Raw genomic sequence first — 13159 nt, 5'->3', positions numbered from 1 at the left:
TAACAACATGCTACAGTATATCTGCCCTGTAGCAACAGTAACAACATGCTACAGTATATCTGCCCTGTAGCAACAGTAACAACATGCTACAGTATATCTGCTCTGTAGCAACAGTTACAACATGCTACAGTATATCTGCTCTATAGCAACAGTAACAACATGCTACAGTATATCTGCCCTGTAGCAACAGTAACAACATGCTACAGTATATCTGCTCTGTAGCAACAGTAACAACATGCTACAGTATATCTGCCCTGTAGCAACAGTAACAACATGCTACAGTATATCTGCTCTGTAGCAACAGTTACAACATGCTACAGTATATCTGCTCTATATCTGCTCTGTAGCAACGTGCTACAGTATATCTGCTCTGTAGCAACAGTAACAACATGCTACAGTATATCTGCTCTATATCTGCTCTGTAGCAACATGCTACAGTATATCTGCTCTATAGCAACATTAACAACATGCTACAGTATATCTGCCCTGTAGCAACAGTAACAACATGCTACAGTATATCTGCTCTGTAGCAACATGCTACAGTATATCTGCTCTGTAGCAACAGTAACAACATGCTACAGTATATCTGCTCTGTAGCAACAGTAACAACATGCTACAGTATATCTGCTCTGTAGCAACAGTAACAACATGCTACAGTATATCTGCTCTGTAGCAACAGTAACAACATGCTACAGTATATCTGCCCTGTAGCAACAGTAACAACATGCTACAGTATATCTGCCCTGTAGCAACAGTAACAACATGCTACAGTATATCTGCTCTATATCTGCTCTGTAGCAAGGGTGCGTTCTCAGCCCTCTCCTGTACTCCCTTTTCACCCCTGACTGTGTGGCCATGCACTCCTCCAACTCAATCATCAAGTTTGCGGATGACACTACAGTGGTAGGCTTGATTACCAACAACGACGAGACGGCCTACAGGGAGGAGGTGAGGTCCCTCGGAGTGTGGTGTCAGGAAAATAACCTCTCTCTCAACGTCAACAAAACAAAGGAGATGATTGTGGACTTCAGGAAACAGCAGAGGGAGCACCCCCCTATCCACATCGACGGGACAGTAGTGGAGAAGGTGGAAAGTTTTATGTTCCTCGGTGTACACATCACGGACAAACTGAATTGATCCACCCACACAGACAGCGTTGTGAAGAAGGTGCAGCAGCGCCTCTTCAACCTCAGGAGGCTGAAGAAATTTGGCTTGTCACCAAAAGCACTCACAAACTTCTACAGATGCACAATCGAGAGCATCCTGTCGGGCTGTATCACCGCCTGGTACGGCAACTGCTCCGCCCACAACCGTAAGGCTCTCCAGAGGGTAGTGAGGTCTGCACAACGCATCACCGGGGGCAAACTACCTGCCCTCCAAGTCACCTACACCACCCGATGTCACAGGAAGGCCATAAAGATCATCGAGGACAACAACCACCCGAGCCACTGCCTGTTCACCCCGCTATCATCCAGAAGGCGAGGTCAGTACAGGTGCATCAAAGCTGGGACCGAGAGACTGAAAAACAGCTTCTATCTCAAGGCCATCAGACTGTTAAACAGCCACCACTAACATTTAGTGGCCGCTGCCAACATACTGACTCAACTCCAGCCACTTTAATAATTGGAATTGATGGAAATTATGTAAAAATGTACCACTAGCCACTTTAAACAATGCCACTTAATATAATGTTTACATGCCCTACATTACCCATCTCATATGTATATACTGTACTCTATATCATCTACTGCATCTTGCCATCTTTATGTAATACATGTACCACTAGCCACTTTAAACTATGCCACTTTATGTTTGCATACCCTACAGTACTCATCTCATATGTATATACCGTACTCTATACCATCTACTGCATCTTGCCTATGCCGTTCTGTACCATCACTCATTCATATATCTTTATGTACATATTCTTTATCACTTTACACTTGTGTGTATAAGGTAGTAGTTGTGGAATTGTTAGGTTAGATTACTTGTTGGTTATTACTGCATTGTCGGAACTAGAAGCACAAGCATTTCGCTACACTCGCATTAACATCTGCTAACCATGTGTATGTGACAAATAAATGTTGATTTGATTTAAATGACTCACTACTGTAGTGGCTCTGGATCAGAGAGTCTGTTACATGACTCACTACTGTAGTGACTCTGGATCAGAGAGTCTGCTAAATGACTCACTACTGTAGTGGATCAGAGAGTCTGTTAAATGACTCACTACTGTAGTGGATCAGAGAGTCTGTTAAATGACTCACTACTGTAGTGGCTCTGGATCAGAGAGTCTGCTAAATGACTCACTACTGTAGTGGATCAGAGAGTCTGCTAAATGATTCACTACTGTAGTGACTCTGGATCAGAGAGTTTGCTAAATGACTCACTACTGTAGTGGCTCTGGATCAGAGAGTCTGCTAAATGACTCACTACTGTAGTGGCTCTGGATCAGAGAGTCTGCTAAATGACTCACTACTGTAGTGGCTCTAGATAAGAGAGTCTGCTAAATGACTCACTACTGTAGTGGCTCTGGATCAGAGAGTCCGCTAAATGACTCAATACTGTAGTGGCTCTGGATAGGAGAGTCTGCTAAATGACTCACTACTGTAGTGGCTCTAGATAAGAGAGTCTGCTAAATGACTCACTACTGTAGTGGCTCTGGATCAGAGAGTCTGCTAAATGACTCACTACTGTAGTGGCTCTGGATCAGAGAGTCTGCTAAATGACTCACTACTGTAGTGGCTCTGGATCAGAGAGTCTGCTAAATGACTCACTACTGTAGTGACTCTGGATGAGAGTGTCTGCTAAATGACTCACATAAATATGTACATGTGAATATAGTGGCCTAGATTGATGCATTGTACACTTCACTATTTTCCATGGATGTTAAAACACAGAAAGACTTCCCAACACTGTCAGAAAGGAACAGAACCAACACACCAATAATCACTTCTAGATCAATAAACCCCTTTTTTTTAACACATTTCTGTTGACCGTCTCCTAAAATTTACATCCTGTCAAAGTCGTAGAATATTTACGATGCAGCAGTCAAAGCAGGGCTTCCGATTGGCTGCATTAATATTCAGTATCAAGAAGTGCTTCCTGCTTCCTGAATAATAATTGTTTATATTTATGTTTGACAGGCAGAACAACGTTATATTTGTTTACGTAGCTGTACGAAACATGTACTGTCCACTTGCATATGCACATTGTAGGTTACTAACCATAGATTACTTATCACATTATAAATGAACGTATGCAGCTATACTCAGTGGTGTAGTGGAGGGTATATGCAGCTATACTCGGTGGTGTAGTGGAGGGTATATGCAGCTATACTCGGTGGTGTAGTGGAGGGTATATGCAGCTATACTCGGTGGTGTAGTGGAGGGTATATGCAGCTATACTCGGTGGTGTAGTGGAGGGTACATGCAGCTATACTCGGTGGTGTAGTGGAGGGTATATGCAGCTATACTCGGTGGTGTAGTGGAGGGTATATGCAGCTATACTCGGTGGTGTAGTGGAGGGTACATGCAGCTATACTCGGTGGTGTAGTGGAGGGTACATGCAGCTTATACTCGGTGGTGTAGTGGAGGGTATATGCAGCTATACTCGGTGGTGTAGTGGAGGGTACATGCAGCTTATACTCGGTGGTGTAGTGGAGGGTACATGCAGCTTATACTCGGTGGTGTAGTGGAGGGTATATGCAGCTATACTCGGTGGTGTAGTGGAGGGTACATGCAGCTATACTCGGTGGTGTAGTGGAGGGTATATGCAGCTATACTCGGTGGTGTAGTGGAGGGTATATGCAGCTATACTCGGTGGTGTAGTGGAGGGTACATGCAGCTTATACTCGGTGGTGTAGTGGAGGGTATATGCAGCTATACTCAATGGTGTAGTGGAGGGTACATGCAGCTATACTCGGTGGTGTAGTGGAGGGTACATGCAGCTATACTCGGTGGTGTAGTGGAGGGTATATGCAGCTATACTCGGTGGTGTAGTGGAGGGTATATGCAGCTATACTCGGTGGTGTAGTGGAGGGTACATGCAGCTATACTCGGTGGTGTAGTGGAGGGTACATGCAGCTTATACTCGGTGGTGTAGTGGAGGGTATATGCAGCTATACTCGGTGGTGTAGTGGAGGGTACATGCAGCTTATACTCGGTGGTGTAGTGGAGGGTACATGCAGCTTATACTCGGTGGTGTAGTGGAGGGTATATGCAGCTATACTCGGTGGTGTAGTGGAGGGTACATGCAGCTATACTCGGTGGTGTAGTGGAGGGTACATGCAGCTTATACTCGGTGGTGTAGTGGAGGGTACATGCAGCTATACTCGGTGGTGTAGTGGAGGGTACATGCAGCTTATACTCGGTGGTGTAGTAGAGGGTATATGCAGCTATACTCGGTGGTGTAGTGGAGGGTACATGCAGCTATACTCAGTGGTGTAGTGGAGGGTATATGCAGGTATGCAGGTGTGTAGTGGAGGGTATACGCAGCTATACTCAGTTGTGCAGTGGAGGGTGCATGCAGGTATACTCGGTGGTGTAGTGGAGGGTATATGCAGCTATACTCAGTGGTGTAGTGGAGGGTATATGCAGCTATACTCGGTGGTGTATTGGAGGGTACATGCAGCTATACTCGGTGGTGTAGTGGAGGGTATATGCAGCTATACTCGGTGGTGTAGTGGAGGGTACATGCAGCTTATACTCGGTGGTGTAGTGGAGGGTATATGCAGCTATACTCAATGGTGTAGTGGAGGGTACATGCAGCTATCCTCGGTGGTGTAGTGGAGGGTACATGCAGCTATACTCGGTGGTGTAGTGGAGGGTACATGCAGCTATACTCGGTGGTGTAGTGGAGGGTACATGCAGCTATACTCGGTGGTGTAGTGGAGGGTATATGCAGGTATACTCAGTGGTGTAGTGGAGGGTATACACAGCTATTCTCGGTGGTGTAGTGGAGGGTATATGCAGGTATACTCAGCAGTGTAGTGGAGGGTATATGCAGCTATACTCAGCGGTGTAGTGGAGGGTATATGCAGATATACTCAGTGGTGTAGTGGAGGGTATATGCAGATATACTGAGCGGTGTAGTGGAGGGTATATGCAGCTATACTCGGTGGTGTAGTGGAGGGTATATGCAGGTATACTCAGTGGTGTAGTAGAGGGTATATGCAGCTATACTCAGTGGTGTAGTGTAGGGTACATGCAGCTATACTCAGTGGTGTAGTGGAGGGTATATGCAGGTATGCAGGTGTGTAGTGGAGGGTATACGCAGCTATACTCAGTTGTGCAGTGGAGGGTACATGCAGGTATACTCGGTGGTGTAGTGGAGGGTATACACAGCTATTCTCGGTGGTGTAGTGGAGGGTATATGCAGATATACTCAGCGGTGCAGTGGAGGGTATATGCAGCTATACTCTGTGGTGTATTGGAGGGTATATGCAGATATACTCAGCGGTGCAGTGGAGGGTATACGCAGCTATACTCGGCGGTGTAGTGGAGGGTATATGCAGCTATACTCGGCGGTGTAGTGGAGGGTATATGCAGCTATACTCGGTGGTGTAGTGGAGGGTATATGCAGCTATACTCGGTGGTGTAGTGGAGGGTATATGCAGCTATACTCGGTGGTGTAGTGGAGGGTATATGCAGCTATACTCGGTGGTGTAGTGGAGGGTATATGCAGCTATACTCAGTGGTGTAGTGGAGGGTATATGCAGGTATACTCTGCAGTGTAGTGGATGAATGTGTCAAATACCTGACTGGGCCCAGCATCACGTGGTATGGTTCGTTATATTGTTGTGTGTGTGTTTGTGTACTGACGAAAATGTAACTTGGTTCCAGAAGAAAATCCCTTTCAATTACCTTAGGTTGGGGGCTTTCATCAAGGTTAGTGTTTCTGTAGGTTGGGGGCTTTCATCAAGGTTAGTGTTTCTGTAGGTTGGGGGCTTTCATCAAGGTGTTTCTGTAGGTTGGGGGCTTTCATCAAGGTTAGTGTTTCTTTAGGTTGGGGGCTTTCATCAAGGTTAGTGTTTCTGTAGGTTGGGGCTTTCATCAAGGTGTTTCTGTAGGTTGGGGGCTTTCATCAAGGTGTTTCTGTAGGTTGGGGGCTTTCATCAAGGTTAGTGTTTCTGTAGGTTGGGGGCTTTCATCAAGGTGTTTCTGTAGGTTGGGGGCTTTCATCAAGGTTAGTGTTTCTGTAGGTTGGGGGGCTTTCATCAAGGTTAGTGTTTCTGTTGGTTGGGGGGCTTTCATCAAGGTTAGTGTTTCTGTAGGTTGGGGGGCTTTCATCAAGGTTAGTGTTTCTGTAGGTTGGGGGCTTTCATCAAGGTTAGTGTTTCTTTAAGTTGGGGGCTTTCATCAAGGTTAGTGTTTCTGTAGGTTGGGGGCTTTCATCAAGGTTAGTGTTTCTGTAGGTTGGGGGCTTTCATCAAGGTTAGTGTTTCTGTAGGTTGGGGGGCTTTCATCAAGGTTAGTGTTTCTGTAGGTTGGGGCTTTCATCAAGGTTAGTGTTTCTGTTGGTTGGGGGGCTTTCATCAAGGTTAGTGTTTCTGTAGGTTGGGGGCTTTCATCAAGGTTAGTGTTTCTGTAGGTTGGGGGGCTTTCATCAAGGTTAGTGTTTCTGTATGTTGGGGGCTTTCATCAAGGTTAGTGTTTCTGTAGGTTGGGGGCTTTCATCAAGGTTAGTGTTTCTGTAGGTTGGGGGGCTTTCATCAAGGTTAGTGTTTCTGTAGGTTGGGGGCTTTCATCAAGGTTAGTGTTTCTGTAGGTTGGGGGCTTTCATCAAGGTTAGTGTTTCTTTAGGTGGGGGCTTTCATCAAGGTTAGTGTTTCTGTAGGTTGGGGGCTTTCATCAAGGTTAGTGTTTCTGTATGTTGGGGGCTTTCATCAAGGTTAGTGTTTCTGTAGGTTGGGGGCTTTCATCAAGGTTAGTGTTTCTTTAGGTGGGGGGCTTTCATCAAGGTTAGTGTTTCTTTAGGTTGGGGCTTTCATCAAGGTTAGTGTTCCTGTAGGTTGGGGGCTTTCATCAAGGTTAGTGTTTCTGTTGGTTGGGGGGCTTTCATCAAGGTTAGTGTTTCTGTAGGTTGGGGGCTTTCATCAAGGTTAGTGTTTCTGTAGGTTGGGGGCTTTCATCAAGGTTAGTGTTTCTGTAGGTTGGGGGCTTTCATCAAGGTTAGTGTTTCTGTAGGTTGGGGGCTTTCATCAAGGTTAGTGTTTCTGTAGGTTGGGGGCTTTCATCAAGGTTAGTGTTTCTTTAGGTTGGGGGCTTTCATCAAGGTTAGTGTTTCTGTTGGTTGGGGGGCTTTCATCAAGGTTAGTGTTTCTGTAGGTTGGGGGCTTTCATCAAGGTTAGTGTTTCTGTAGGTTGGGGGCTTTCATCAAGGTTAGTGTTTCTTTACGTTGGGGGCTTTCATCAAGGCTAGTGTTTCTTTAGGTCGGGGGCTTTCATCAAGGTGTTTCGGACAGATAAGACAGCCAAGACGTTGGGCCGATAAGACAGCCAAGACATCGGACAGATAAGGCAGCCAAGACGTTGGGCCGATAAGACAGCCAAGACATCGGACAGATGAGACAGCCAAGATGTCGGCCAAGACGTTAGACCGATAAGACGAGAGTTGCACAAGACACGTGGGGGAAGGTGTTGTGGGTGATGATTGGTTAGTAGATTAAGCCAATGAGTAATGATTCTCCCGGCACTCTGTACTGACTAACGAAGGCCAAGTTCAATGCATTGGTCCACCAGACATTCCGCACATTTGGGAACGATATTGGTAGCTACTATTCGAGATCCTTGGGACCCCATTTGAAGTTGAAATGTAAAATGGTTAAGGTTAGGATTAGGGACCTTTCAAGGTTCCCAGACAGCACTAACCAAACGTTTGAAGCTCGCTCTGGCCCCCCTCCATCCATGATGTTGCACCAAGGAAGTGATGTGATTTTGATCATGTGCTTTCTCTGCAAGGGCTTAGTAACAATAGTTTTGATTTTTCTCTTGTCAGGATTAAGCTGTCCCAATTTATATGATGTCTCACTCTATTCGAATTCACCCTTTGGATGGCCTCTGGAATCAAACCCGCAACTCTGGCGCTGCAAGCGCCATGCTCTATCAAACTAAGCCATATAGGACTACCAGTTGTTCACACAGTGTCATTCCTTCGTTGGAGAATTTTTTGCCAAAATTAGAGTATACCCACTTTTCCACGCACCCCTACAGCAATGACTATGCTCCATAAATCATTGACACCGTTTCCACTTCTGCTGCATCGCATCACCTATAGCAACATGGGTGCACGGTATACTCCCTCCTCCCTCTCATCTGGTCGACTCCTCGACGCATTACTACACGTAGCCTAGCGCACATCCACTGCGGTCAAATGGCTATATTGATCCGTATATTTATTAACTGCGCTTTTTATATGGTGGGGGGGGGGGGGGGGTAGAATGCACAACAAGGACAATGGATGATGGCTAATAAATTAATCTATATAGACTTACCCCGGAGCACACTGGTTTTATCCATGTACATAGCGCAGCAAAACACAAATCCAGTCATTAAAAAAACCCGAACGGGAGACAGAATCTCCCAATCGCAACGGAATAAGAACCTAGGCGATGGGACCGAGCCACACAATTAAGGCTGTACTCCTATTTCTAAAGCAATCCCCGGATGTTCTGTCTGCCACCGAAGAACAGACAGCGAGACTACATTTAAAAAAAAGTGTTATATATATATATAGGTTAAAATATGTAGGTTAAATGGCTGTGAACGGGGAAAGGCAGTCGGGATGGCCCTCCCTGGTCGTCAGAGCGCCGGGCGTAATGACAGCTTCGGTTCAGCAGCAGCCGCGGCAGCATCCTCTGCTCACTGGGTCAAGCGCAGGGATGATATTACGAGCATCAAGCAACAAATGATTTTTCCTCTGGCAGCACAACGATCTCCTCTTAAACTACAGTCTTACAAATGTGGTGCATGATACACGATGAATAATCCATCAATCAATGTAGACAATTGTTTTTTTGTTTTTTTAAAACGTCAGCGTCAACGGATTTAAAAAAAAATATATATATAGTGTTGCTTTGCGGCCCACCACCCCTCTCTCTCCTCTCCGCTGCTGTCCTAGTAACACAGCGCCAGAGTGCAGCATCATATTGCCAGTGGAATCACATGCATTATGACCCCAGCCAGCCGAGCCTCCCTCCCCTCTTTCTCTCTCTCCTCTCTCACACTCCCCTCCCGTCTCTCCATTCATCTACCTCACTCCGACATCCTCCCTCTCTCTTTTTTTCAGTTTCCTTGACAACAAATTAGAGGTAGAGTATATTTGTTTGGTTCTATATCGGGAAGGAAGGCACGGTGATGCCAAAACGTTGATAAATTCCCATTCAATTGTTGGGAGATTATACATGGCGTATGCGACTTACTTGATTTCCATAGTCTATGTCAGAACACAACACTTGTAGACAGACATGCTACCGCATTGTCTAATGAAATAGGTATCACGGCAGCTAGCTGGATTTCAGCCGCGCTACAGTGGATCAATGATAATAGCTATAGTGCCTCGTTTAACTTGCTGTGACGTCATTGTCTTTATTGACGGCACAGCCTATTCTTATTCATTTGTTCGGATTCAGATGGGCTGTTTGGTTCAGACAGGACTAAGGATTCGGGTTGAAACACACACACACACAACACACACACACACAACACACACACACGCACGCACACACACACACACACACACACACACACACACACACATACACACACACACACTAACACACACACACACATGTAACAGTATAACTTTAGACCGTCCTCTCGCCCCGACACGGGCGCGAACCAGGGACCTTCTGCACACATCAACAACAGTCGCCCACGAAGCGTCGTCACCCATCGCTCCACAAAAGCCGCGGCCCTTGCAGAGCAAGGGGAACCACTACTTCTAGGTCTCAGAGCGAGTGACGTCACCGACTGAAAGGCTGTTAGCGCGCACCACCGCTAACTAGCTAGCCATTTCACATCCGTTACACACACACTAACACACACATACACACTCACTAACATACACAATACAATACAACCACACACACACACACACACACTAACACTCACACACTAACACACACACACACAGACAGACACACACAAACACACTGAGCAGCACTATGACAATAGAAGTAGCTAGTATCTGTATAACCTTACAGGCCTTACATGGAGGCCTAGTTCTACTGTGTGTGTGTGTGTGTGTGTGTGTGTGTGTGTGTGTGTGTGTGTGTGTGTGTGTGTGTGTGTGTGTGTGTGTGTGTGTGTGTGTGTGTGTGTGTGTGTGTGTGTGTGTGTGTTGTGTTGTGTTGTGTTGTGTTGTGTTGTGTTGTGTTTAGAGAGAGAGAGACGTATGTGTGGGTGTCATAGATAGTGGGAATTATAAACCTCCACCTCCACCCCTCCTTCTCCCTCTCTTTGGCCCGTGTCGGGTCACCCTGCTGGGGGTGCTGAATGAGCAGCTAAGCCCTCCAGCCCTGGCTCTCTCTGACGCCACTAAATGGAGAGATTTACCCTCTTGATTTCCCCAGAGAGAGTGCCATCTGCCCACTGTCACCATACCACCACACACACACACACACACACACACACACACACGTAAACACGTAAACACGTACACACTAAGCATGACAACGGAACATGTGACACCCTGCTACATGCTAATGTTAAATGATAGAGAGAAACACCATTGACACTTGGTCTATTGTACTGTATACACATGCAGAGACCCACCATCACCCCATCACCACCATCACCCCATCACCACCATCACCCCATTACCACCATCACCCCATCACCCCATTACCACCATCACCCCCATCACCCCATCACCACCATCACCACCATCACCACCATCACCCCATCACCACCATCACCCCATTACCACCATCACCCCATCACCCCATTACCACCATCACCCCCATCACCCCATCACCACCATCACCACCATCACCACATCACCACCATCACCCCATCACCACCATCACCCCATGACCACCATAACCCCATCACCACCATAACCCCATCACCCCATCACCACCATCACACCCCCACCATCACCCCATCACCACCATCACCACCACATCACCCCATCACCACCATCACCACCATCTTCACCATCACCACCATCACCCCATCACCACCATCACCCCATTACCACCATCACACCATCACCACCATCACCCCATCACCACCATCACCAAATCACCACCATAACACCATCACCATCACCACCATCACCCCATCACCACCATCACCCCATCACCACCATCACCACCATAACCCCATCACCACCATCACCACCATAACCCCATCACCCCATCACCCCATCACCACCATAACCCCATCACCACCATCACCACCATAACCCCATCACCCCATCACCACCATCACCCCATCACCACCATAACCCCATCACCACCATAACCCCATCACCCCATCACCACCATCACCCCATCACCACCATAACCCCATCACCACCATCACCACCATCACCCCATCACCACCATAACCCCATCACCCCATCACCACCATCACCACCATAACCCCATCACCACCATCACCACCATAACCCCATCACCCCATCACCACCATCACCCCATCACCACCATAACCCCATCACCCCATCACCACCATCACCACCATCACACCCCCACTATCACCACATCACCACCATCACCCCATCAGCACCATCACCCCATCACCCCATCACCCCATCACCACCATAACCCCATCACCACCATAACCCCATCACCATCATCACATCACCACCATCACCCCATCACCACCATCACCCCATTACCACCATCACCACATAACCACATCACCACCATCACCACCATCACCCCATTACCACCATCACCCCATCACCACCATCACCACCATCACACCCCCACCATCACCCCATCACCACCATCACACCATCACCCCATCACCACCACATCACCCCATCACCACCATCACCCCCATCACACCCCCACCATCACCCCATCACCACCACATCACCCCAATCACCATCATCACACCCCCACCATCACCCCATCACCACCACATCACCCAATCACCACCATCACCCCATCACCACATCACCCAATCACCACCATCACCCCATCACAAACATCACCCCATCACCCCACCATCATCACCCAATCACCATCATCACCCAATCACCACCATCAACATCACCATCACCACATCACCCCATCACCACATCACCCCATCACCACATCACCACATCACCCCATCACCCCATCACCATCATCACCCCATCACCCCATCACCACATCACCCCATCACCACATCACCACATCACCCCATCACCACCATCACCACCATCAACATCACCATCACCACATCACCACCATCACCCCCCACCACACACCATCACCCCCCACCACAACCCACAGGTCTTGGCAGAACTGAGCGATTTCTCCTCAAACTGGTGAGTACTAGCTGCCATTTCCTTCCTCTGTCCTAAAGCATGAAACACACTGAGAATCTGACTGCTGCTAGAACAAAATACCTACCTGGTCCTCCAAACACTAACCCTGGTCCTATAAAACTGGTCCTCCAAACACTAACCCTGGTCCTCCTAGCACTAACCCTGGTCCTCCAAACACTAACCCTGGTCCTCCTAACAATAACCCTGGTCCTCCTAACACTAACCCTGGTCCTATAACCCTGGTCCTCCTAACACTAACCCTGGTCCTATGACCCTGGTCCTCCTAACACTAACCCTGGTCCTCCTAACACTAACCCTGGTCCTATAACCCTGGTCCTCCTAACACTAACCCTGGTCCTATGACCCTGGTCCTCCTAACACTAACCCTGGTCCTCCTAACACTAACCCTGGTCCTATAACCCTGGTCCTCCTAACACTAACCCTGGTCCTCCTAACACTAACCCTGGTCCTCCTAACACTAACCCTGGTCCTCCTAGCACTAACCCTGGTCCTCCTAACACTAACCCTGGTCCTCCTAACACTAACCCTGGTCCTCCAAACACTAACCCTGGTCCTCCTAACAATAACCCTGGTCCTCCTAACACTAACCCTGGTCCTCCTAACAATAACCCTGGTCCTCCTAACACTAACCCTGGTCATATAACCCTGGTCCTCC

The 13159-nt window shown here is 47.6% G+C and overlaps 1 protein-coding gene across 4 annotated transcripts in view; it reads right to left on the bottom strand.

Moving 5' to 3' along the window:
• The window catches only part of LOC129861355 (FYVE, RhoGEF and PH domain-containing protein 1-like), a 179267-nt gene that overhangs the window by 115834 nt on the left and 50274 nt on the right, over nucleotides 1–13159 (bottom strand). The window contains exon 1 of one of the 4 annotated variants that reach the window (XM_055932729.1): nucleotides 8495–9176. The exons of the other annotated variants lie outside the window; for them this stretch is intronic. Coding sequence (XP_055788704.1) covers nucleotides 8495–8552 — 58 coding nt within the window. The 5' untranslated portion in view covers nucleotides 8553–9176. Of the gene's footprint in view, nucleotides 1–8494; nucleotides 9177–13159 lie in introns of those variants that run through there. 4 annotated transcript variants of the gene reach the window in all.

Source organism: Salvelinus fontinalis, chromosome 8 (genome assembly GCF_029448725.1).
Source record: "Salvelinus fontinalis isolate EN_2023a chromosome 8, ASM2944872v1, whole genome shotgun sequence".
Lineage (NCBI taxonomy): Eukaryota > Metazoa > Chordata > Actinopteri > Salmoniformes > Salmonidae > Salvelinus > Salvelinus fontinalis.
This window is presented reverse-complemented; position numbering and strand designations above follow the sequence as displayed.